Consider the following 23,078-nt stretch of genomic DNA (forward strand, 5'->3'; position numbering starts at 1 on the left):
GGCTTTAATAGGTTGAGCGAATCGGGGGCGGGACCAGGGCCAAAGAGGAGGGGCGGGTGTCCGTGGAAAAGCTCTACGAGAAGGGGAAGACGCCGAGACTGGACGGAGGTAGTTGGTGCGTCGGGGGCGGGACGTGATAACGTAATGGAGAGCATCAGCTCCGCCTCAGAGGGAGGGGGAAGTGCGGGGGGGCTGGGGGGGACGGATAAGGTAGGAGTGGGGGAGCTAGGACTGTGCGCCCGCGTGGAGGCGTGGCGCGCGTGCGCGATGGTGTCTGTGTTGCGCCTGCGCGGGGCCAGTGGCGCGCGTGCGTGGTGGAGGCTTAACGGGACCGCACCGAGGGCCGCGTGTCTGGGGCCTGAGGGTGAGGGTCGAGAGGGGCCTTCCCGGGGTCACGGGTGCGAGCTCCACTCGGGTGTCCAGAGCGAGTCGTAGGCCCCGAGGCCTGACAGAGTGCGTGGTTCGGGCCTCCCATCCCCATCCACGGGAAGGGGTCTGTTCTGCTGGGGGAGGGGTGTAGGGGGGGTGACGTGCCCCCCACCCCTAAGAAGGCTCCCGCCCTTCCTTGGGTGGAGGCATCTCGTGGTACCCCAGGCTGTGCTCGTTCCCTCCCTGAGCACTGAGGACTATCGCTCCATCCGAGTCCCCCCAGCTGGCCGCGGGAGGTGTCGGGGGGAACTTCTAGCGTTCCCCTCCCCCATCCGCTTCTTGTGGGGTCCTAGGGCTGGGGCTGGAAGAGCCCGCGCAGACCCGGGAGGCGTCGCTCTGGGGCCTGGCCTGGTCCCCATGTTGGTGCCGTGGGGAGAGCGGGAGGGTCCCTGACACAAACACAAAGAGGAGAATCCCGAGAGGCGGGGAGTGGCAAAGCGGGAGGCTCCTCCTCTTGCCTGTGCCCTCCAGGGCCCCCCCAAAACGGGCTAAAAGGGGCTCGGGGACCGCGGGGGCGACGAGCGAGGGCGGTGAGACCCCCAGCCGGCCCGACGGAAGCCCCGCCCCTCCTGGGCTGCTCAGACTCGGGTGGGCTCGGGCGGGGGAGCTGATGCTGCTGCTTTTGTCCCCGCAGAAGTAGGAGATGGAAGAGGAAGGGGCCGCTGCTTGTGGAGATCCCCCTGCCCAGCCTGCGGAGCAGAGAGAGGAGATGGAGGAGGCTGAGGGGGAGCCCTCCCCGGGCGGGGCCGCCACCCCCGAGGAGACCCCCGAGGATGCCCCCGAGGAGGAGACCCCCGAGGAGGAGACCCCTGAGGAAGCCACCCCCGAGGAAGCCACCCCCGAGGAGGAGACCCCCGAGGAAGCCACCCCCGAGGAAGTGCCCGAGGAGGAGACCCCCGAGGAGGGCCCGGGCATGTACAGCTACATCAAGGACGACCTGTTCACCTCGGAGATCTACAAGGTGGAGATCCAGAACCTGCCCCGCTACGTGGGCTTCAACGACCTGAAGAAGTTTTTGGGCAAGTACGGGCTGCAGCCGCACAAGACCAAGCTCTTCGGGAAGCAGACCTTCGCCTTCGTGACCTTCAGGAGCCAGCAGGAGCGGGACAAGGCCATGAAGGTGCTGCACGGGGCGCTGTGGAAGGGCCGCTGCCTGAGCATCCGCCTGGCCAAGCCCAAAGTCGACCCCATGGCCAAGAAGCGGAAGAGGGAGGGCGAGGAGGGCGGCGAGGCCGAGGCCAAGCGGCCGGCCCCGGCCCCAGGGGCCGCCCCGGCCCCGGCCCCCGCCGTCACCGGCTCCCCCGAGGAGCCGGCGGCCAAGCAGATCGCCGACGTGGTCACCCCGCTGTGGACCCTGCCCTACGAGGAGCAGCTGAAGAAGAAGCAGCAGGAGTGCGAGCAGGTGCTGCAGAAACTGACCAAGTGAGTGGGGGAGGGGCCGCGGAAACTGACCGAGGGGTGGGGGAGGGGCCGCGGAAACTGACCAAGGGGGTGGGGGAGGGGCCGAGCAGCCCCTTCTGGCTGATTCCTTCTCACTCTGCGCTTTCCCCCCACCCTGTCCTGGCTGCTCCCCCCCTTCTTTGACTCCCACTCTGTCAAAAACAGATTTCAGGACCTCCCCTAGTATGTGGGAGGGCACTGGGCATGTGCCACAGACTGGCTGACCCTCCTGCCTGTTTGCTGTCCCTGGGGAATGGGAGAGGCCAAGCTAGGTCCCCCTGGCCCAGCCTCCCCTCCTGTCTGCTGAGCTTTCTTTCCAAAGATGATTCCTCTCACAGGAAGGGGTGGTCTGGGGGCCGGGAGAGCCCTGGGTCCCAGATGTGCTGTGGTTACTAGCGGACTAGGACCCTGGAAAATTGCTTCACTCAAGTCTCAGTTTTCTTATCTGTAAAATGGGGGTGATAACATTGTAGGGGTTGGAAGAGGTTGAGAGACCCCATTGAGGAGGCAGAGGGAGAGGCCTTTATGAAGCGTTTCCTCTGCCCTGGCTCAGCTCTGAGGCTTCAGAGGGGAAGACAGAATCCCCTGTGAGGGGGGAGTTCCCATTCATGCCACAAACATCTGCTGGCCACCTGCCCTCTTCTCAGTGTGGTGCAATGTGACTGAAGCTCTGCTTTTGTCCTTTTGGGTGTTTCCCATATGTGTGTATGTCTGAATGTGAGTGTGTGTTTGTGTCTGAATGTGAGCGTGTGCGTCTATGAGCGTGTTTGTGTCTGAATGTGAGTGTGTGTGTCTGTGAGCATGTGTTTGTGTCTGAATGTGTGTGCGTCTGTGAGCTTGTGTTGGGGTTGTGCACAAGCACATGCACAGCCCCTGGACCTCCAAGGCCCATTCAAAGTGTCAGGTAACCTTCGTGAGCTTGGGATCCCTGCCCTTCTTGGACCGTCCCAAGCTCCCTTCTCTTTCTGGCTTCTCTCTAGAACGCCCTGGTCCCCTGCCTCAGAGACAGCCCCGTCATGTGAGGTTGTGCTGCCAATCTCATCCTCCCTTTACAGATAAGGAAACTGAGGCTCAGAGAGGTCTAGTGACTCCCTTGTGGTCCCAAAGCCAGCATCAGAAGCAGGATTTGAACCCCAGGGTGCCCTTATTAGAGTTATCAGACCCTTGCCCATGGGTGAGCATCCTCAGGAGTGTGGTCCTGTCCTACCAAGGCCCGGGTTTGGGTACCAGCCGCTCCCATTGTCCTGGGGTCTTTGTGCCTGGCACAGTGCCAGACAAGGGTGGATCCAGGCCCAAGGTCCTTGGTGGCTCTGGTCCCCTCCCTCAGGTGGGGCTGGTCCTGGCAATGAGGAGGAGCTGGGATTGGCGCCTTGGTGATTAGGGGCAGGAGGGAGCTTTCCTGTGCCCATGCCAATCGATGAGCATCTCCTTGTATGCTCTCTTCCAGGGAGATTGGAAACAACAACCGCGCCCTTCTGCCCTGGCTCTTTGTGCAAAAGCAGAAATTCAACAGGATCTGCTGCCCCCTGGAAAGCGTCAAGGCATCCCCACAGCAGGTGAGGCCATGGAGCCAGCCCAGCGCGGGAGGGGAGGGCACTGCACACTTTGTGGCCAGACCTTCTACTGCTTCCCGCATCCACTGAGGCTCAGCTTGGCGTGCTCTGATGGGTGCCAAGCCTGGCGAGGGCACCAGGGCTTCACCCCTGCTTTGAGATGCTTGTCCAGATTATCCATAGTGGGTCCCTTCCCCCTCAGTCTCCTCCTCTATGAGACGGGATAATGCCACGGTGGTTGAGGGGTGTGTCTGCATGAGGCGGTGGGTATGTGAGTGATGTAAATGGGATCAAATGTTGAGGGATTTCTTTGCCCTCCAGGTGTGAGCCAGGCCCAACCTACAGCCTCCTAGTCTTTGCCTATTGGGGGGGGCACTGGCCTCCCGTGTCATGTATGACCTGCTACCTCTGCCCTGTCCCTGCTCTGCGGAGCCACCTCTGGCCCATTGCCAGGGCCCGGGTCTGAGATCCCGATGATGCAGGTGCCAGGAGTCATCTTGGAGCCTCCCAAACCTGGGGGGAGGGGAGGACATGGGGCATCGACTTCCTTTGGTGGAGGAGGGTGGCCCAGCGGCCCGGGTCGGAGGTGGCACTCACGACCTTTAACTCCAGTCCTGGCATCCTTTGGACAGTGTGGAGAGGCTTGGGAGGCTTCCCAGGAGAGCGTGTCCATTGGCCCTTTGGGCCCTTGACCAGCTCCATCGGGGGAGGTGTGGAGGATAGCAATCACTCTCTCCTGGATGGGGGGGCGGCTTTCCTCTGGTCATCTGTCAAAGGAGCACAGGCAGGTAGTTCAAAGATTCTTTCCCTTATTTTACAGATAAGGAGGGGAATGAGCACTATAGACTACCTGTTGTATACCAGGCATCATGCCAAACACTTCACACACAGTATCTCATTTGATTGGGCAAAGCCCATAGCGAGTGACCCATCTGAGGCCACAGCAAGGTGGTGGCAGAACCTGGCAGGCCTGGAGCTGGGGGGGGGTGGGGTGGTCAACCTACAGTCTTGGTGCCCGGTGGGCTGGGCCAGGTGCTCTCCAGCAGGGTCAGGAGGCCATCCCTGGCCTCTTCCCTCCCTTCTTGCAGGCCCTGACCCCAGGGGCCTCAGCGAGCAGGAACCCCCCTATCCTCATTTTGTTCCATTTTTAACTCAATGTGTTATCAAAGATTTCCTCTGGAGTATCGGGACAACCACCTGCCCCATCCATTTGTGGTGGCCAAAAGACCCTCCCTCTCCCTTTCCCACGTCTGCCATGGCCCATCAGTGTTCCCCTTTGTTCACTGCACTGTGGCTTCCCCTTGGCTCTCCTTGTGATGAGTGGGGCCCGCCGAGGTGCCTTGGAGTCTCTAGCCTGTTATTTCCCTTCCATGACAACCCCTGAATTTTAGAGGTGAGCAAAACCGAGGCCCAAAGCGACTCACGGCACAGCTGGAATCTGTGCCCTCGCCCTGGTCTCCTGATCCAGGCTCTGTCCTGGGAGCAGGGTGTGAAGCCCAGAGTCTTTGACTTCTTGAGTTGAGTTGGGCCTGGGGGTCGAGGGGTATTAGTGGGGTCTGGCAGTCGGTGTGATAGGAGGGGGTGAGGTCCTCTCTTGCCCAATTCCTAGATCATGGGAGCAAGTGGTGGATCCAGCAGTGAGACTTGTGTGCCCCATGGGGCCCCTCCTGACCAGGACAGGGGATGTCCCCACTGAGCTTTACCCCTCCCATTATCTCTGGGCACCCAGTGAATATTTGTGGAATGGAGTTTGTGGTTTGGGGCTGGGCTTCAGAGACACCCATAGAGGTGACCCGGCCTCCTGCCCCATTTTCCTGGAGAAGTAGGCCAGGATGGAAGGGGGGAGGGGGGTTTTGCTCTGCTCTCCCCGTGTGCATGTTACAGGAAAGGGCTTCTCCTGGGGGTCTCAGGAGCTGGTGATTAAAAAAAAAAAGAAAACCAGCAACAAAACTGGAGGATGATGAGGGTCCAGTTCTGCCCGTGGCACACCAGCAGTGAGGTTTGGGCTCCAGGGCCTGTGTCACCCCATGGGTGACGTCTGTAAAGGGGAGGGGAGCTTCAAGCCTGGGCTTTGCAGGGAGACCCATTTCCAAGTTTCACCTTTGCCGATTCCTAGCTGGACCACCCTGGGCAAGGGCTTGTCCTCTCTCTGGTCCCTGAAGAGGTCCTTTGTACTTCTGCATCTGTGGCCCGAGGAACCTCACCAGGAAGCGGGAATCCCCTTCAGAGTCTCCCTGACAGGTGGTCAGTCTGCCCCAGATCCCTTCAAAGGGCTTGAGGACAGTCACCGTTAGTCTTCTGTGGCACCAGGCCTGGCTGGGACAGAGGAAGGCAGTCCTGTCACTCCCTCACTTGGATTCCATTCTCCTGAATGCAGCACAGAGAAGGAAGGGCATCCGCGGGGTCCCCCTAGACCAGAGTGCCACCTCCCATTCCTCATACCCCTGTTAGCTTGTTAAGGGTGTGGAGGCCCCTGGCCCACGCACTCCTCCTTCCTCTCCCTCCAAAATATCCAGTCTGTCTCAGGGAGGGAGAAGACAGACCCTTCCCCCACATACGCCTTTTTGTTTTTAACCCTTCCTAACGAGGGCTGACTCTCCGTGGAGGGATTGGGGGGAGTACATTTGGAATTGGAGGTGGTGTGCTAGCACAAGGTGGGGGTAGGGTGTGCGTGATTGTATAATGTGTGCACGTGCGTGTGTCCCCTGCCTCCTCAGTGAGTCTTGTCCTAGGCTTGCTCCCATCCCGCCCTGACAAGACTCTTGTGTACATGGGCCGGCCTGGAGACAGTGGGTCTCGAGGGCAGAGGCGCCGGACCACTGTGCCCTCTTCACGTTCTGTCCATGTGCTTGGGCCATGGTCCTGCTGAACCAGGCCCTTGGGAGTCAGCGCCTCGGACTCAAGCCAGGATTTCAGCATCTGACACGTCCATTCTCTTTCCTCAGACCGAATACCGCAACAAGTGTGAGTTTCTGATCGGCGTGGGTGCAGACCAAGAAGATAAGACCGTCGGCTGCCGCCTGGGCAAGTACAAGGGTGGCACGTGTGCGGTGGTGGAGCCCTTTGATACCATCCACATCCCGCCGGACACCAAGCGTGTGGTCCGGGCTTTCCAGGAGTATATTCGGTGAGTGAGGCCTTTCCTCGAAGGAGCCTGGGAGGGCGCACCGCGGGGCCCCCCCCCCCCCATGCACTGCTCTTGATCCCTGGCAGTGAAGGCTGGAAGATGGGGAGCAAGAAGAGGGGGGGCACTTAGCAAGTGTCCTGCTCTCCAAGATACAAGAAGGAAGGAAAAGATGCCCTTTTGAGAGACAGGTGGGGGGCAGTCACACACATCCAGATTGGCTGCCTCCTCTTGGGCTTTTCCCAGAGCCTGCGGCTGGGTATGTGGCTGATGTTGGCCATCTCTGGATGCCGGGCTGGATCATCTTTTTTTTTTTTGGTGGGGCAATGAGGGTTAGGTGACTTGCCCAGGGTCACAGCTAGTTAAGTGTCAAGTGTCTGAGGCTGGATTTGAACTCAGGTCCTCCTGAATCCAAGACCAGTGCTTTATCCACTGTGCCACCTAGCTGCCCCCGCTGGATCACTTTTAAGAGGAGCTAGCCAATCTCTGGTGGCAGTGGCTTTGCCCAAGGGGGAATGACAGAGAGTGTACTTCTCTCATTCTCGAGAAGAGCGCTCGCTGTCGTTCCCCCAGAGACCGGGGCCGGTCAGGTGTGGGGTCCCTGACTTTGGGGCATCTCTTTCCAGGTCAACCCCCTACTCTGTGTATAGCCCAGAGACATATGAGGGGCACTGGCGGCAGCTCACGGTGCGCACCAGCCGGAGTGGTGAGATCATGGCGATTGTCTACTTCCACCCCCAGGTACCTGCCACAGCGCCTCTGGCGCAAGGCCTTTAGGGAGAAGAGGGATGATCCTGGTTCTGGGCCTGTGGCACTTGATATTTGGGGTTTGGTTTTTTGGTTTTTTTTCCCCTGAGGCAATTGGGGCTAAGTTGACTTACCCAGGGTCACACAGCTAGTAAGTGTCAAATGTCTGAGACTGGATTTGGCCTGTGGCACTTGAAGACCCAGAAGACATGTTTTGAGAGGCTCAGGGTGAAGGGACTGGCCCTGGGGTGCGTGTCCTGGCGCTCTTCCTTGGGCACTGGCAGTCCCTTGGGTGCTTTGCTCCTTTTCAGGAGGAGGGGTCGGTTCTCGGTTATTATGGGGCAGTGGGCCCTCACCTCCCAGCCACGTGCCCCCTCTGGGGACAGTCTTTGGACTGCCTTTCTCACGGCGTGCTGAGGGACCTTTAAAGGGGAGCCAGTCTTGTTACTGTGGAGGAGGAGGAGGAAGGGCATGGAGTTAGAGCAGGAGGGGAAAAGTCACCTGATGAGCTGGGACCCTGGGTGGGATTCTGGATCTGGGCCTGGAAGAAAACCTTGGAGGACCCCGAGGCAAAGCCCCTCATTTTATAGATGAGGAAACTCTGAGGCCCAGAGAGAAGGGACTCATCTCCTCTTGGCATCCTTCAGGTAGAGGGTGAGGAGGGTGAAACTGGCTGCTTTGATGATTCCAGGCCTGAAGAGCTGGACCCCGTGTTGTGGGAGGATGTCACAGCTTCCAGCCAGGCCGGAGCTGGTGGGGTCTGGGGGGGGGGGGGATCTGGGCGGCCCTGAGGCACATGGGGGACGGAGGGACCCCCAGGAAACGAGCACGGTGGGTCTCCTTGACGAGCAGACCCTGATGTCCGGGCATTGTCCTTCACGTGTGGCCAGGCCGAGAAGGGGCCCTGGCCACATCGCTGTGGCCGGGAGTCACCTCCAGGCCTTCCCAGCCCCTGAGGAGGTACTCTGGAGGAATGGGGGGCCTGCAGAAGGCCAGGGCAATGGACTCGGGCTGCGAGAAGCTTGGCGGGGCCTGGTGTCAGGAAGACGTGGGTTCAAATCCGGCTTCAGACACGGGTAGCTGTGTGACCCTGGGCAAGTCCCTTGGCCTGGGTCTGCCCAGTGGGGATGATGAAGCAGTGACCTCCCAGGGTGGTTGTGAGAAGCCAGTGCTCTTTGGCACTCAGAGGGGTCTGTGTAAACGTGAGCTGTCCCTATCACAGCAGCCGTCACAGCACTTTGCAGGCATAACACTGGTGCCTCAGGCTGTCAATCGAGAAACATTCATTAAATACCTACTGTGTGCTAGCCATGGTCCTGAGCGCCCGAGTGGGGAATGGTCTGGAGTGGAGAGGGCAGGGACACTACCTTCCCTTTCCCCCCCCCCCCCCCCGCAGCTGTCGCTGTAGTCAGGTGGGAGGTGATGAGGGTCTACATTGTCTAATTCAGCTGTGGCTGTGTGCAAGGAGAGAAGGGAGCTGTTTAGGAGATGTGGTGGGAGTGAAATCCACGGGCCTTGGCACCATATTGGAGGGGGGGGTGAGAAATAGAGGATGAGGAGTCCACAGTGACCCCCAGTGCAGAAGCCTGGAGTACTGGGAGGGGGGCGGGCAGAGGAGATCATGAGTTCTCTTTGGGACGTGTGGAGTGTAAGGTGACACCTGAACGGGCAGCATGGGGCAGTGGGAGATGGGGGGTCAGCAGTGGAACAGGACAGGTAGGTTGGAGCGTAGAGATGGTCATTTAGTTCACAGGAGCTGGAGGGGGAGGGGGAGTCGAGGAAAATTTCCATATCAGGGAACAGGCTCAAAGGAAGTCACTTGCCCAGGTGGGAATCGTAGCCAAGTCTCCCTGCCTGACCCACTCTGTCACTCTGTCCACTGAGGCCCTGACGCCTCTGAGCTGGCTCCAGCAGCCACAACAACTGGACTCTTGGTTTGGACAACCTGCTGATTTTGTCTCGGTCCTTGCAGAAACTCAGCAGAGAAGACCTGGTGGGCCTGAAAGCCTCCCTGGGCCAGCACTTCACGGCAGGACCTGGCCGGCTCAGTGGGGTGACCTCTCTCTACTTTGTGGAGGAGGGGCAGAGGTAAGACTCCTGCCTGGGGCAGTGAAAGGCTAGTCCTGGGTACTCCTGTCCTGAGAGAGGGCACAGCCCCATGCCCTGCGCTGGAGCCGCTTTCCTGTTTTCCATCCACAGAAAGTCTCCCAACCGAGAGGACCTTCCTTTGGAGCACGTTGCAGGAGAGAAGTTCATCCATGAGGAGCTTCTGGGGCTCAAGTTCCGGATTTCCCCCCATGCATTTTTCCAGGTATGTCAGCAAGCACTTATTAAGTGCCTGCTGTATTGTCCCAGGCACCGTACTAGGTGGTGAGGATACAGAGAAAGGCAAGAGAGAGCCCCTGCCTTGGAGGAGCTCACAGTCGGAGGGGGGGGGGGGGCACATGGAGACAAAGAGATACAGATGATGGGGGGAGGCGTGAAGATGAGGAGCGGCTGGGAAGGGCTTCTCAGAGAGAGCAGAGCGTTAGTGGAGGCCAGGCCAGGGCCTGGAGATGGAGCTTGTGGGGATCGGGATGGAGGAGCCACGTCATTCGATCCCGGGGGACGCTGAAGGATGCAGGATGGATGGATCAGAGGTTCAGTGAGGGTATCTGTGAGAAGTCACAGAGCATTTAAAGCTGAAAGGACCCCAAGATCCATCTAGTGTGACCTGTGGAGCAGCTGGAGCACCTTGGTCCATAAACTCCTCAGGACAACGAGGGAGCCATAGGGCAGCACGTCAGTAGGTGTGGATTGGGTGGCTGATAGGGGGCTGAGGTCCCAAGGACACGCTGGGCCGAGAGGGGAAGGGCCATGTACAGAGCCACCTTACAGCTGGTGGCCAGGCCCAGGCCCTAAATTTTTTCAGACATAATGGACTTGAGAGCCCAAGACTGGAAAGGGCTAAGCCTTAGTTGCTGCAGGCCTTTATCCCTGGTCCTCTGGGAGCAGATCCATCAGCGTCCCTGTGACCAAGCAGTGTGCCTCAGTTTCCCTGTCTGTCACAGGTGGCCACTCCGTAGAGAGCACTAGATTAAAGGCCTGGCTTTGCTCCTTAATCACAGCAGGACCCTCACCTTTGCTCGTTCCAACGCCTTCGTTTTGAGTTAGTTCAGCAAACGTGAAGCTCCTGCTGTATCTGAGACTCACTGCAGGAGGGCCAACATCCTAAGACGCCTCACTGTTCAGCCAGTCGTGAGCAGGAGCAGTTGTGACCATTGTAGTCACTCTGAGAGGTTCACGTATAACAGTGAAACGTATACCATGTGAATCTGTGGCTTTCCAGATTGTTACGTCCCCACAATCTCCGTTTCTATTTGAGTTTGACACCGCTGCTCTTCATGAAATCACAGATCAGAGCCCCTCAGAATAATAATTACTCCTAATTTCTTAGCACTTCCCCCATGGCAGAATGGTGAAGTGGACAGTGCAAGCATCATTATCCCTACTTTAAGGATGCAGAAAGTGTAGTTTTGAGAGTGAAGGGAGTTGGGGTAGCCAGGTGGTGCAGTGGATAGAGCACCGGGCCTGGATTCAGGAGGACCTGAGTTCAAATCCGGCTTCAGACACTTGACACTTAGTAGCTGTGTGACCCTGGGCAAGTCACTTAACCCCAATTGCCTCCCCCCCAAAAAAAAGTGATAGAAGAATTTTTAAATGGTGTAAATGAAATGAGAATAGAGGAAAGAATTGGAAAAGAAATGAGAGTTGTGGATGAGAAACTCGGAAAGAGAATTAATAGTTTAACACATGAGACACAAAATATTACCCAAGTCACAAAGTCCTCCAAAACTAAAATGGATCGGATAAAAATTAATATGAAGTTAAAAGACTGAAAAAATAAAAGAAAATGTAATGTATTTCATATCAAAAAACAACTGACTTGGAAAATAGATCAAGGAGAGATAATTTAAGACTCAGTAGACTATCCAAATGTCATGAAGGATATCCAATGTCAAGATATCTTGAGAGAAAACTGTTCAGGTCTCTTAGAACCAGGGGCAAAGAAAAAGTAGAATGACTTTACTAGTTACCACCTGAGAGAACCCACCCGTGAAAACTAGGAATGTTATATTCAGAATCTGGATCTTCCAGGACAGAGAAGTATTGCAGGCAACCAAAAAAAGCAGTTACATATCAAGGAACCACAATCAGGATCACACAAGATTTAACACCTACCACTTTGAAGAAAAGAGAGCATGGAATAGGATTCTCTAGAAAGCGAAGGATGCAGGCTTTACAACTAAGAATAACTTTCCCCATAAAACTTAGTTTCATCCTTTTGGAGTCAAAACTTTGGGGGGGGACAATGGGGTTAAGTGACTTGCTCAGGGTCACACAGCTAGTAAGTGTCCAGTGTCTGAGGCTGGATTTGAACTCAGGTCCTCCTGAATCCAGGGCCGGTGCTCTATCCACTGCGCCACCTAGCTGCCCTAGAGTCAAAACTTATAACGAAATAAGAGGACTTTGAAGTATTCCTGGTGGAAAGACTGGTGCTGCATAGAAACTTTGAAGTGCAGATAGATTAATGAAGAGAAACAAGAAGGTAAAAACCAGGAAACAGTTGGAAAATCTAAAGATGCATTTCCACGAGGAGGGAGGGGGTGGGGATGAGCAGTGATGTTAGCCAGGGTCATGGGAGTGGTGGTAGAAAGATAGGCTAGTGTAACGATTGGAATGACGCCACCTGCTGGAGATTTACTGTAGAAAAACTCCCCCATGAGGTGAAGGTCTTTGAGGGCAAGACCATGCAGCGTCAGGAAGTGACATTTGCTTGTGGGAGGAAGAAGGGGGAGCTGGGCGCTCTGACTCGCTCTTTTGTGTGGACTCTGGCGGAGAGCGGAGCTAGGAATGCGCTCTCCCTTTAATAGATAGAGGAATCTAGGCCTTTCTCTTTCTTTACCAAATTCTTATTCTCCTTAACAAATGCTTAAAAGCCTAACTCTTGCTAAAGCTTATAATTCATTGGCGACCACTCACTAGAGATTTTAGATAATTTAGCTAGAATTTTAGCTCTTAACACTAGAGATGGAAAGGACAGTTCTGTAAGAGCAACCACGTCTGAGCTAAGTAGGGTTGTGGAGGATCGTCAATAGGGACACTGCCCACTCCGATGGAACAGTGATGCCCTAGCCTTGCTGATCAAGACAAGCACTATGGGAATGATTTCACTGGACTGTGTTTGTTGTGAGAGAGGCTGGGGACATACTTCATAATGGGGGTGGGGAGGTTAATTTTTAAAAAGAGTAAATGGAAGGTGCCCTTAGCGGGGACTGCTTCAGAAACTGCAGGGTCTGGGAAGGGCCCTGGCAGTAGCTGTTCAGACCAGTGTCCAGCTGAGCACCGAAGGAAGCCAGGTGTTCTAAAGATGGGAGGGGCACAAAGACGGCAGGTTTCCATGTGGAGCAGGCACAAAGCTGGCGTCACTGGATCAGAGAAGGTGTGTGAGAAGCCTGTAAAGTTAGGAGGGGGCCGCTGTGGAGAGCTTTGGGGCTGTGATAGGGAACCACATCAGTTTATGGAGCCAGAAGGGATGTGGTCAGACCTGAGCTGGAGGAGGACCCTTGGTGGCTGAGTGGGCTCCAGCGTGAGGCGAGGAGGCTCGCTACCAGAGTTGGCGCCATGTTGAATGTGGGCGTGAGGGAAAGAAGACCGGTCCGGTTTGGATATGTTGGGTGTAAGATGTCATTCTAGCAGATGAGATAAACCCTGACACCCCGCCTCATGTCATGTCCCTGCCTCCCCCATTGCATTGGGAGCTTCTTGAGGGCCCTCTATGTATGTCCATTACTTAGTGCCTGGTACATAGTAGGTGCTTAATAAATGCTTATTGATTCTGCCTCTCTTGGCCTCATTTCCCATCTCAGTAAGCAGGGGGCACACCATCCCTGAACAGCTACAGACTCTGGTCTCCTGATTCTGGATGTTTTGGGGCCCTCTTGTTCAGAAGTCCTCTGTGCCCTGGGGGCGTCTGGAGTCTTTTTCCTGTTGTGTGGACACTAGTGTGGCCATGAGGCTGAGTGAAGTCCAGCCAGCTCTGTAGGTGGCCACAGGAGCTGGAGAGGGAAAGGGGCATCCAGTCGGGAATCCCTGGAGGACTCTGGGTCCTGGCAGCCATCCCAGGCGTACTCACCCCAGCTGTGGTTCCTCAGGTGAACACGCCGGCCGCTGAGGTCCTCTATACAACCATTCGGGATTGGGCTCAGCTGGATGGGGAGAGCACAGTGCTGGACATCTGCTGTGGGACTGGCACCATTGGCCTATCCCTGGCCCAGGTGAGCTCGGGTCCCTCTCCTCTGGACAGCCATTTGGAGCCGTGGAGGACCCCAGGGGCGCATCTCCAAGCCTCTCCTCCCCCCAAATCATTGGTGCCCAGCTTTGCCGGGTTGGAGGTCATAGGGGACCTGAGGAGGGAGGGGCTAAGGATCTGGCGGGGATGGGGGGGGTGCCTGGGAAGGAGGGGAGAGGATGGACAGGAGGCTCCAGGCAGCTGGGGTCAGAGCTCAATAATCAGGAGCTCTGGAACCCCAGGCCACCAACATCTCTACCACCACCTTGAGCCTCACACTCCCACCTACAAACTGGGAGGCATAGCACCAGCCCTGGCAGAGGAGGAGGGTTGTCCTGGGGGAAGAGAGCCAGCCTTGGGCCGGTCACTGCTCTTCTCAACACTGAGGGCCAAAATTTGATATACGGAGCATTATTTGGGTGACTCACCTTAATACTAGGGTCCCAGAAATATGCGGAACCTTTTAGGTTTAACCCTCCCCTCTGAACTGCCCTTTTTAGATATTTCTCCCAGGCCAATAAGAAAGGAGCCTCTAAGCTTTAGTTCACAAAAGGATCAGATTTTATTACTTGGGAATTAATTAAACAAAGGTGAAACTCATAAAAATCAAAGATAAGGAAATAGGAAAATAGAAATACAGATAAATACTCTTAACTCTAAGCTTAACCCAGACCCTTTCCAATTTAGCTGGTTCAAAGGAAGTTAGGGTTTTCCATAACTCTCTGAACCTGAAAGTTTACAATTGCCTGAAGATGTTAAAAAGCCTCTTTGTAGCCAAAGGGAAGAGTGCCACCATTTTTACTGACTTGAAATATTGTTTTGGAATATGCCACTTTATATAAAGAGGCTTTTTAACATCCTCAGGCAAGGTTATTGCCAATGGGGAGATGCCCTGAAACTGCCCACTGCCCTAGCCGTTGTATGTTGCCCTGCCCACACAGGGAATAGTGATCCTCTTTCAAAGGGGAATGCACGAGCTGATTCTGCAGCCAAGCTCGCTGTGTTAGAAGCTCCTCTCACCTTCTGAGGATGTTCCTCCCAACCTAACCTAGGATGATTCTGAAGTAGAAAGGTGGGAAAAGATTTAAGGTGAAGCAGATCGATGGAGTCCGGATGAGGGAAAACCACAGTGCCCTGGGGAGGGTCCCTAGGTGGGCCGGGCAGATCTTGAGTCCTTTGTCCCTTTATAGAATGTGAAGAAAGTGATTGGCATCGAGCTGTGCCAGGAAGCTGTGGAGGACGCCCGAGTGAATGCCAAGATGAACGGTTGGTTGGTCTTAGGGCCCTGGCTGGGTGGGGTGACTGAGCCTTGGGACAGGCATGGGGCTGGAGCCGGGCTGGAAGAGTAGTGATGCTCCAGGCCAGGCCATGGTGGAGTAAGGGGGAAGGGCCTTGTGGTTGTATGGAGTAAGATCAGACCCAGTGGGGGGCGGGGGGAGGGACAGGACCAGGAGCACTGGAGGCAAGACCAGCTCAGGCTGAGCTCTGGGGAAAGAGAATGGCCTCAAAGCGGCCTGGGCCAAAGGAGGGGCCTCCATGAGCCCCGCATGTGGCCTTTGCCTCGCAGTTGCAGCCCCACTGACCTCGGGGTCCCTGGCTTCCCCGGGCTGGCAGCATCTGCTCACACAGCCAAGATTGTTGGGGCCCAGCTGACTCTTGGCCTCCCTCCTTCCCCCTGCAGCACTGGACAACATCGAGTTTCATTGTGGTAAAGCTGAGGACCTGGTGCCCACTCTGATGAGCTCCTTGTCCTCACAGAGGCTGACTGCCATCGTGGACCCTCCCCGAGCAGGGCTGCGTGAGTGCCCAGGGCCTGGGCTGGGGCAGGACCGAAGGGCAGAGGTGGGAGGGAAGGAGGGCCCTCTGGGGGTCTGAGTTCAGCTTGGCCTCTGGCCAGATTTGGGCCGGCTCTGCTGCTGCTCTTCCTCCTCACTGACCTCTGCCCCCTCTGTCCAGACTCCAAAGTCATCCTGGCCATTCGGAGAGCCGAGCACCTGAAGAAGCTCCTCTATGTGTCCTGCAACCCCCGGGCGGCCATGAGCAACTTTGTGGAGTGAGTCCTGCTCCGGCCCCTGTTGGGGGCTGGGCTGGGAGGAAGAGCCCCAGAGAATGGGGGCAGGGCGTGCGGGCTCCACCAGCCCTGCACGCTCCCCATCTTGTCTCCCCGTGAGGGTCTCTGAGCAGTGAGATCTCCACGTGTTCTGTGGGTCTCAGGAACACGTGACTGAAGCTAAAACTCAGCCCTTCACGCCCACATGTTGGGGCCAGCAGCCCCCCCGGCCTCTTAACAGCCTGGCCCCCTCTGGGCCTCTGTGTCCTCTGTCAAATGGGGGGTGGGGGGGCATAGGAGCAGCTGTGAGTCTCAGGAGCTGGAGGCCGTGGGCTGGTCCCCAACTTCTGGCTCTTGGTCTCCTAGATGCATGATTGGGCCCTTTGTCCTGAGCTGTCCCACCCCAAGCCACCCAGCTGGGCAACGAGAGGGGGGCGGAGCAGGGAGGGGAGACTAACGCCTTCCATCTTCTCCCCTCAAGCCTTTGCCGAGCCCCTTCCAACAGGGTGAAGGGTTCTCCCTTCCGGCCAGTGCGGGCAGTGGCCGTGGACCTGTTCCCGCAGACCCTGCACTGTGAGATGCTGATCTTGTTCGAGCGGGTAGAGCATCCCAATGACCCGTCAACTGCTGCCTCCGGGGGCCCTTCTCCAGAGAGCGAGCCCCCCGCTGCTGTGGGGGCTGCTCAGCCAGAGGACTGTCCCGACACTCCCGAGGCTTCTCCCAGCGACCGGTGTGGAAGCCCCAGCCCCTTCCCCCCAGCCTCGGTTTCATAGCCAACTCTCCATTGGGGGCCCCTCCCACAGGGCCAGAGCCCCCAGCTGTCGGGGACAGAAGATCTGCGGGACCCAGAGGACCCCAGCCTGGCTGCCAAGAGTGGGATGATGGCAGCGAGGGTGGGGCACCGGGGCGGTCAGAGGGAGCAGGCCACCCCCCACCCCCCACCCCAGGGCTGCTTAAATAAATACTTTCGGAGTGCATGCCTCTCCGTGCCATGGGGGCTCAGAACTGCAGCTTGGACTAGTCCAGCCAGTGGCCCCTTGCTAGGTCGAGCCCCCCAGGGAGCAGCGGGCAGCTCAGAAGGCGGGCACCCCTTCCCCTCCCTCACTTTGGGTTCCTAGCCCCATGCGGTCAGGCCTTCCCTAGGGGATAGATGGAAGAGGAGGATTGCTGGTATTCATACTTACCTTTGTGGTTTACAGAGCACTTTGCAAATCTCTCATTCCAGATAGGTGGTGCTCTTGTGCCCATTTTCAGATGAAGAAACAGACAAGTGACTTAGCCAGGGTCACCCACCTAAGAAGGGCCTGAGGCAGGATTAGAACTCGGTTTCCTTTGTTGCAAAATGCTTGTTTTGCTGGTTGGTTGAGACAGCTTTTTTTGTTGAGAGCCATTAGTTGCCTCAGTTCCTTCCAGGTCACCTTCCCTTATCTTCCAGCCCTGGCTGCCTCTGCTGCCATCCCTGGGCTAGCCAGGGGGCAGCAGCCTTTACCCTCAGACCAGCACGGTGAGGCATTGGCCACCTCCCTGGCACCTCCACAAGTCATCATTCTCTGCTTCTTCAGCCCATCTCAGTGGTCCTCCTCCATGACAGGCTGCGCATTCTGCATGTGGCTGGTCCAAAAAGGGACTTGGGAGGGGCTCTGCTGCCCGCTTTCCTTCTTCAGTGCCCCTCCTGTGCCCCTTCTTTTCTTGTACTTTATTGATCCCCCAAGTTCCGCAGACTCCCCTTTGCCTTCATGTTCCTCAGGAATGAGCTGGGGATACTGTCAAGGAGTTAATGCCAGCAGACTGGTGCCTAAAACTGCTCCATCTACAGAGTGTCACAGCTTGCCTGGTCCAGGGTGCCAAGCAGTGGGGGTGGGGTAATTCAGGATGAGGGCCTGGCGCCAATGGGTTCTCCATAAAGCCTAATACTGGGACACACACACACACACACACACCCTCAACAGCCATGGGGTTATTATTAGCAAAGGTCACAGGGATTCCCTGAGCATGTCAGAAATGGGGACCCTGCAGAGGCAGAGGGTGTGTATAATTTCATGGCTTAATTTGACTCTTCTAGTATAATTCCAGATCATTTTCTAGAACAATTGGATGCATTTTCATAGATATCCACCAGGCATGCATCTGTTAGCTTGTATTCCCACTGTTAGACCACACACATATACACGTACCATTTACCACTTCCATTGACTTTCATCATCTCATGGATAGGAGATAAAACCTCGGGGTTGTTTCAAATTGCATTTATTCTGTTTCTTTCCTTTGACCAATTTTAAGGAATGTTTCTTACCTAGGTGTATCAATTCCCTTCTCTATCTACAATGTTTTTTCCCCAATTACATGTTAAGACCATTTTAAACTTTTTTTTTTTTAAAGTTGAATTTCAAATTCTATTCCTCCCAACCCCTTCCCTGAGACAGTAAGCAAAAAGATAGAGGTTGTACATATTCCATCATGTAAAACATTTACAGGAAGACAGATTTTTAAAAAAGAATGAATGAAAAGTAGCATGTTTAAGTCTGTATTCAGATAATATCGGTTCTTTTTGTGGAAGCAGATAGCATGCTTCATCATTAGACCTCTGGGATTGTCTTGGATCTTAGTATTGCTGAGAATAACCAAGTCATTCACAATTCTTCATTGAACAATACTGCTGTTACTATATAATATACTGTGTTCTCGTTCTGCTCACTTCACTTTGCATCAGTTCATGTAAGCCTGTCATTTTTTTCTTTTTTTTAGTGAGGCAAGTGAGGTTAAGTGACTTGCCCAAGGTCACACAGTAAGTGTTAAGTGTCTGAGGCCAGATTTGAACTCAGGTCCTCCTGACTCCAGGCCCGGTGCTCTATCCACTGCGCCACCTAGCTGCCCCAAGTCTGTCAGTTCTTACAGCAGAATCATATTCAATTACATTCACAATCCACAACATGTTTGGGCATCCCTTTGATTTCCAAATCTTAGCCACCACAAAAAGAGCTGTTTTAAACATTTTTGTATAAATAGGTCCATTTCCTTTTTTTTTTTTTTTTTTTTTTGTCTTTGGGATATAGACCTAGCACTGGTATTGCTGCATCAAAGGGTATGCACAGTTTTATAATCCTTTGGGCATAATTCCAAATTCCTCTTCAGAATGGTTGGATCAATTCACAACTCCACCAACAGTGCATAAGTGTCCCAGTTTTCCCACATCCTCTCCAGTATTTTATCATTTCCCTCTTTTTTATATTGGCCAATCTGATAGTTGTGAGGGTGGTACCTGAGAGTTATTTTAATTTGCATTTCTCTGATCAATAGTGATTAGAGCACTTTTTTTTTTTTAGTGAGGCAATTGGGGTTAAGTGACTTGCCCAAGGTCACACAGCTAGTAAGTGTCTGAGGCTGGATTTGAACTCCTGGTACTCCTGACTCCAGGGTCGGTGCTCTATCCACTGCGCCACCTAGCTGCCCCCTTAGAGCACTTTTTCATAGGATTTTAGATGGCTTTGATTTCTTCATCTGAAAACTGCCTGTTCATATCCTTTGACCGTTTATCAATTGGGGAATGGCTTGTATTCTTATAAATTTGACTCAGTTCTCTATCTTTGAGAAATGAAATGAGCCCTTTATCAAAGATACTTGCTGCAGAAACTTTTTCCCAGTTTTCTGTTTTTAATCTTAGTTTCATTGGTTTTGTTTGTACAAAAAATTTTATCTAATCAAACATGTATTTTGCATGTTGTAATGCTCTTTTGGGGGGGGGGTCCTAAATTATTCTCTTGTTCATAGACCTGGTTGCTTATTATTTAGTTCTATGGAATAATCCTTTTGCAGTTAGGTTGGTGTGGCATTTAGGCACAACACAACCATAAGCAATGAATATCTCTCCAGTTGGTTTAAGTTTTACTTTACTCCTGGAGAGTATTTTTAGTCATATTTATATAGGTACAGAGTATGTCCTGATAACATCCAGATATTTAATCATTTTGTAGTTATTTCAAATGGAATTTATTTTTATATTTTCTCCTGTTTTGTTATTGTATAGAAATGTTAGCCATTTTGGTGGGTGTGTTTTATAACTTGTTAATTTACTAAAGTTGTTTTAATTTTTTTAATTGAATCTCTTGTATTCTAATTTCTCATGAATCCCCATTAGTGTGCTTACTCGATGATTATCAATTGATGTCAATTAGCCAGGCTGACTTAGTTGTCATCCCTCTTGACCTCTCTGCAACTATTGATAAAATCAATCATTTTCTTCTCTTTCACAGTCTCTAGGTTTTCATGTGGTTGTTCTCTCTTGGTTCTCCATCCACTTCACTCTTCATTCTTCTTTGCTGGGTCTTCAGGTCACATTGTCTAATAGCGTTTGACTCCCAAGGCTTTCTCCTGGGTCCTCTTCTCTTCCCAGGTTTTAAATGGTGATCCAAAAAGGTCACATGGGTTCAGTTATCATCTCTATGCAAATAACTCCTAGATGTAGTCCAGTCCTAGCTTCACTCTGCACCTCCAGTGTTGCACCTCCAGCTACCTATTTGACATTTTTTTTACATTCATTTTTAAATTTACAGTTCCAAATTCTCTACCCCAGCCCCTTGAGAAGGCAAGCAATATGACAACATTAAACATGTAAAGTGCAAAACTTACTCTCCTGGGCATTTTTAATCGGATATCCTGTAGTCATCTGAAACTCAAAATGTCCAAAACTAAACTCATTCTCTTTCTCCCTAAACCCTCCTTCCAAATTGTCCCATTCCTGTTAAGGACACCACCATCCCTGCAGTTACCCAGGCTTACAACCTAGATGTCATGCTGTCCTCTGCTCTCTGCCCTGTCTAACCCTGCCCCCCCCCCAATCTAATTACTTGCCAAGTCCTATGGATCTTACCTTCATGACATCTGTTATGTGAAACCCTTCCCTCATGAATTTCCAACACCACAGGACAGGGCCTCATCACCTCACACCTGGATTGTTGTAGTCTGCTGGTTGGCCTCTGCTTCAAGCATCTTCCCCTCGAGGGGCCATGGAATTGAACTTCCTGAAGCCCAGGTCTGAACAAGTGGCTCATTTCCTCCCAGATCAAATAGAAAACCCTCTGTTTGACCCGTAAGCCCTTCAGTGCTGGCCTTCCATCCATCTCCCATCTCCAGGCATTTTCACTGACAATCCCTCCCACCTGGAGGATGCCTTCATCTTTCCCTTCGTTCTTTCAGGTCTCCGCTAAAACATCATCTGCAAGGAGCCTTTCCCAGTCTTCCTCAATCTTGCTGTCTTCCCTCTGAGATTATCTCCCATTTATTCTGTCCATTTGGACATAATTGTTTCCTTGTTGCCTCCCCTATCAGACTGTGAGCTCCTTGAGAATGGGAACTAGGTTTTCCCCATTGTATCCCCAGTGATTACCACAATGCCTGGCATACAGGAGGTGATTAATAAATGCTTGTCAACTTAATCATCTTTTAGAAGTTCTGAGGTGGTTTAGTTAAGACCGGTGGATACAAAAGAATATTGGGCACACAGTCTCCAACAAGGACATACGGAGGCTAAGGGAAAGTGGGCTCATGTGGCAAAGGGTCCTGGTTTCCCGGGAAGTTCCCTTAAGCAGCTAGCCCTCAGAAGGTCTAGTTTATCCTTGGCTCCTGGAACAGGTGTTCCGTTCTGAGGAAGTGCAGGAGAAATCCAAAATCTGTCTTCTCAGGCTCACAAGGTCTCCCTCTGGTAAGGAGGGAAGAGCAGGAAGAAACAGGCTCTCTCTTCCTCCTCCAAGTAGTTCCCTCTTGGGGGCTTGACTAAATCTATTTCCAACACCGAGCTAGAAACCCCAATTCTGGACCAGCCCAACCAACCCCGATATACTTCCTGTGGAGGGTCTCAACTTTCATTCCTTCCAGATTAGAGATTGTTTGCACATAGAATAATTACTTTGGTGAATTGATTGATTCAATTAGTTCAGTTGGTTGAATAGAAATGTTCTTACCTAATAAAGCTAACAGGGCTCAAATATATTACTTTTAACTGACGTAGAGCTGTTGATTAATTAAACCAACCTCCACCCACACACTAGCATTTTTAGAAATAGTGGGGAGACGATTATATCTTCATTTTCCCATCTAAGTGGGAAAGATAGTGTTTCCCCATTGTAAATAATACTAGCTCTTCATTTTCAGATGTTTCTCACACTATACATGTATATATACATGTGCGTGTGTGTGTATCAAGGCAGCTAGGTGGCACAGTGAATAGAGCACCAGGCCTGGAATCAAGACTCGAGTTCAAATCTAGATTCGATACTTACTAGGTGTGTGACCCTGGGCAAGTCACTTAACCCTCTGTTTCTTCATCTGTAAAATGATCTTTGCCAAGTAAACACCAAATGGAATGGCGAAGAACTGGATATGACTGAAAAGTGAACAACAACATATATACATGTATATAATGCTCAATTTATTCCTTTGCTTAGTATTTTTAACATCAGTGTGTTTCGTCAAAGGTTTTCTGATAGAATCTTGTGGTTTTTCTGCTTTGGGTGTTAATATAATCTGTTATGTTTGTTGTTTGGATAATTTTGAGCAATGCCTGCATTTTGGGCATAAACTCAGCCTGGTAACAGTGAGTTATTTTTTGAAGATAGTGTTTTACAGTACAGGGCTTGGAGTCAGGAAGACTTCAACTCTGCCCTCGAACACTATCTAGCTGTGGAACCCTGGGCAAGTCAGTTCATCTGTTTGCCTGTTTCCTCTCCTATAAAAAGGATACAGTAACAGCACCTACCTTACTATGGTTGTTATGAGGATCAACGGAGATCATTGTAAAACACTTAGCATAGTGCCTGCAATATAGTAACTGCTATGTAAATGTTAGCCATTATCACTGTTGTATTTTCTTTGCTAATATTTAACTCAGTATTTCCCCATCAGTGTTAATAATGATGTTAAATGATTTCTCCCCCTTACATATTTGTTGAGAAACCTGGGCAACATTTGTCTCATAGGAAGTTTAGTAAAGGGCTTTCTACTTGTGTTTCCATATACAATGTATATAAATGTAGAGGCTAATTGTTCTTTAAATGCTCATGCGAATTCACTCGTAAGTCTGTATGAGCCTAGGGTTATTGTGTTGTCATTACCTTAATTTTTTCAATTGAGGGTCTTTCTTGATTTTTGTGTATATTTCAGGATTATTTATTGATTTTCTCTTCTTTATAATTGCATGGGAATCCATTTATCTTTACTCTCCTTCATTGGCATATTTAGATATAGAAATTTCCCCCTAAGGACTGCATGGCCCGTGCCTCAGATTTTGGTATCTTCTTTCAATGTTATCACTTTCTTGGATAAAATTATTTCTCTGATTTGTTTTTTGATCTACTTATTCTACTTATTATCACATTTGTTTCCATTTCCGTCTAAATCTATTTTTAAAAA

At 52.6% G+C, this 23,078-nt stretch overlaps 1 protein-coding gene across 5 annotated transcripts; it reads left to right on the top strand.

Annotated features, from left to right (window-relative positions):
* The first annotated feature begins 32 nt into the window (after window positions 1-32).
* TRMT2A (tRNA methyltransferase 2 homolog A) lies at window positions 33-18,358 on the top strand. 5 transcript variants are annotated; one of them, XM_044003635.1, is made up of 12 exons: window positions 33-108; window positions 1,064-1,851; window positions 3,317-3,425; window positions 6,368-6,549; window positions 7,173-7,287; window positions 9,266-9,381; window positions 9,493-9,604; window positions 13,488-13,610; window positions 14,815-14,890; window positions 15,306-15,422; window positions 15,581-15,677; window positions 16,156-18,358. In XM_044003635.1, the coding sequence occupies exons 2-12, from the start codon at window positions 1,073-1,075 to the stop codon at window positions 16,445-16,447; spliced, it is 2,118 nt and encodes a 705-aa protein (XP_043859570.1). In that variant the 5' UTR covers window positions 33-108; window positions 1,064-1,072; the 3' UTR covers window positions 16,448-18,358. The 5 variants fall into 5 exon arrangements, with proteins under 5 accessions (XP_043859570.1, XP_043859577.1, XP_043859557.1 ...); XM_044003642.1 differs by having other exon boundaries at window positions 49-115; XM_044003622.1 differs by lacking the exon at window positions 33-108 and adding an exon at window positions 226-364.
* The last annotated feature ends 4,720 nt before the right edge of the window (window positions 18,359-23,078 follow it).

This window comes from Dromiciops gliroides, chromosome 1 (assembly GCF_019393635.1).
Source record: "Dromiciops gliroides isolate mDroGli1 chromosome 1, mDroGli1.pri, whole genome shotgun sequence".
In the NCBI taxonomy this organism is placed as follows: domain Eukaryota; kingdom Metazoa; phylum Chordata; class Mammalia; order Microbiotheria; family Microbiotheriidae; genus Dromiciops; species Dromiciops gliroides.

Coding starts and splice junctions, on each gene's coding strand:
- TRMT2A (XM_044003635.1), top strand. CDS start 1,073: ATGGAAGAGGAAGGGGCCGCTGCTTGTGGAGATCCCCCTGCCCAGCCT. Junction 7,288..9,265: donor TTGTCTACTTCCACCCCCAG/GTACCTGCCACA, acceptor CGGTCCTTGCAG/AAACTCAGCAGAGAAGACCT. Junction 14,891..15,305: donor AGTGAATGCCAAGATGAACG/GTTGGTTGGTCT, acceptor TTCCCCCTGCAG/CACTGGACAACATCGAGTTT.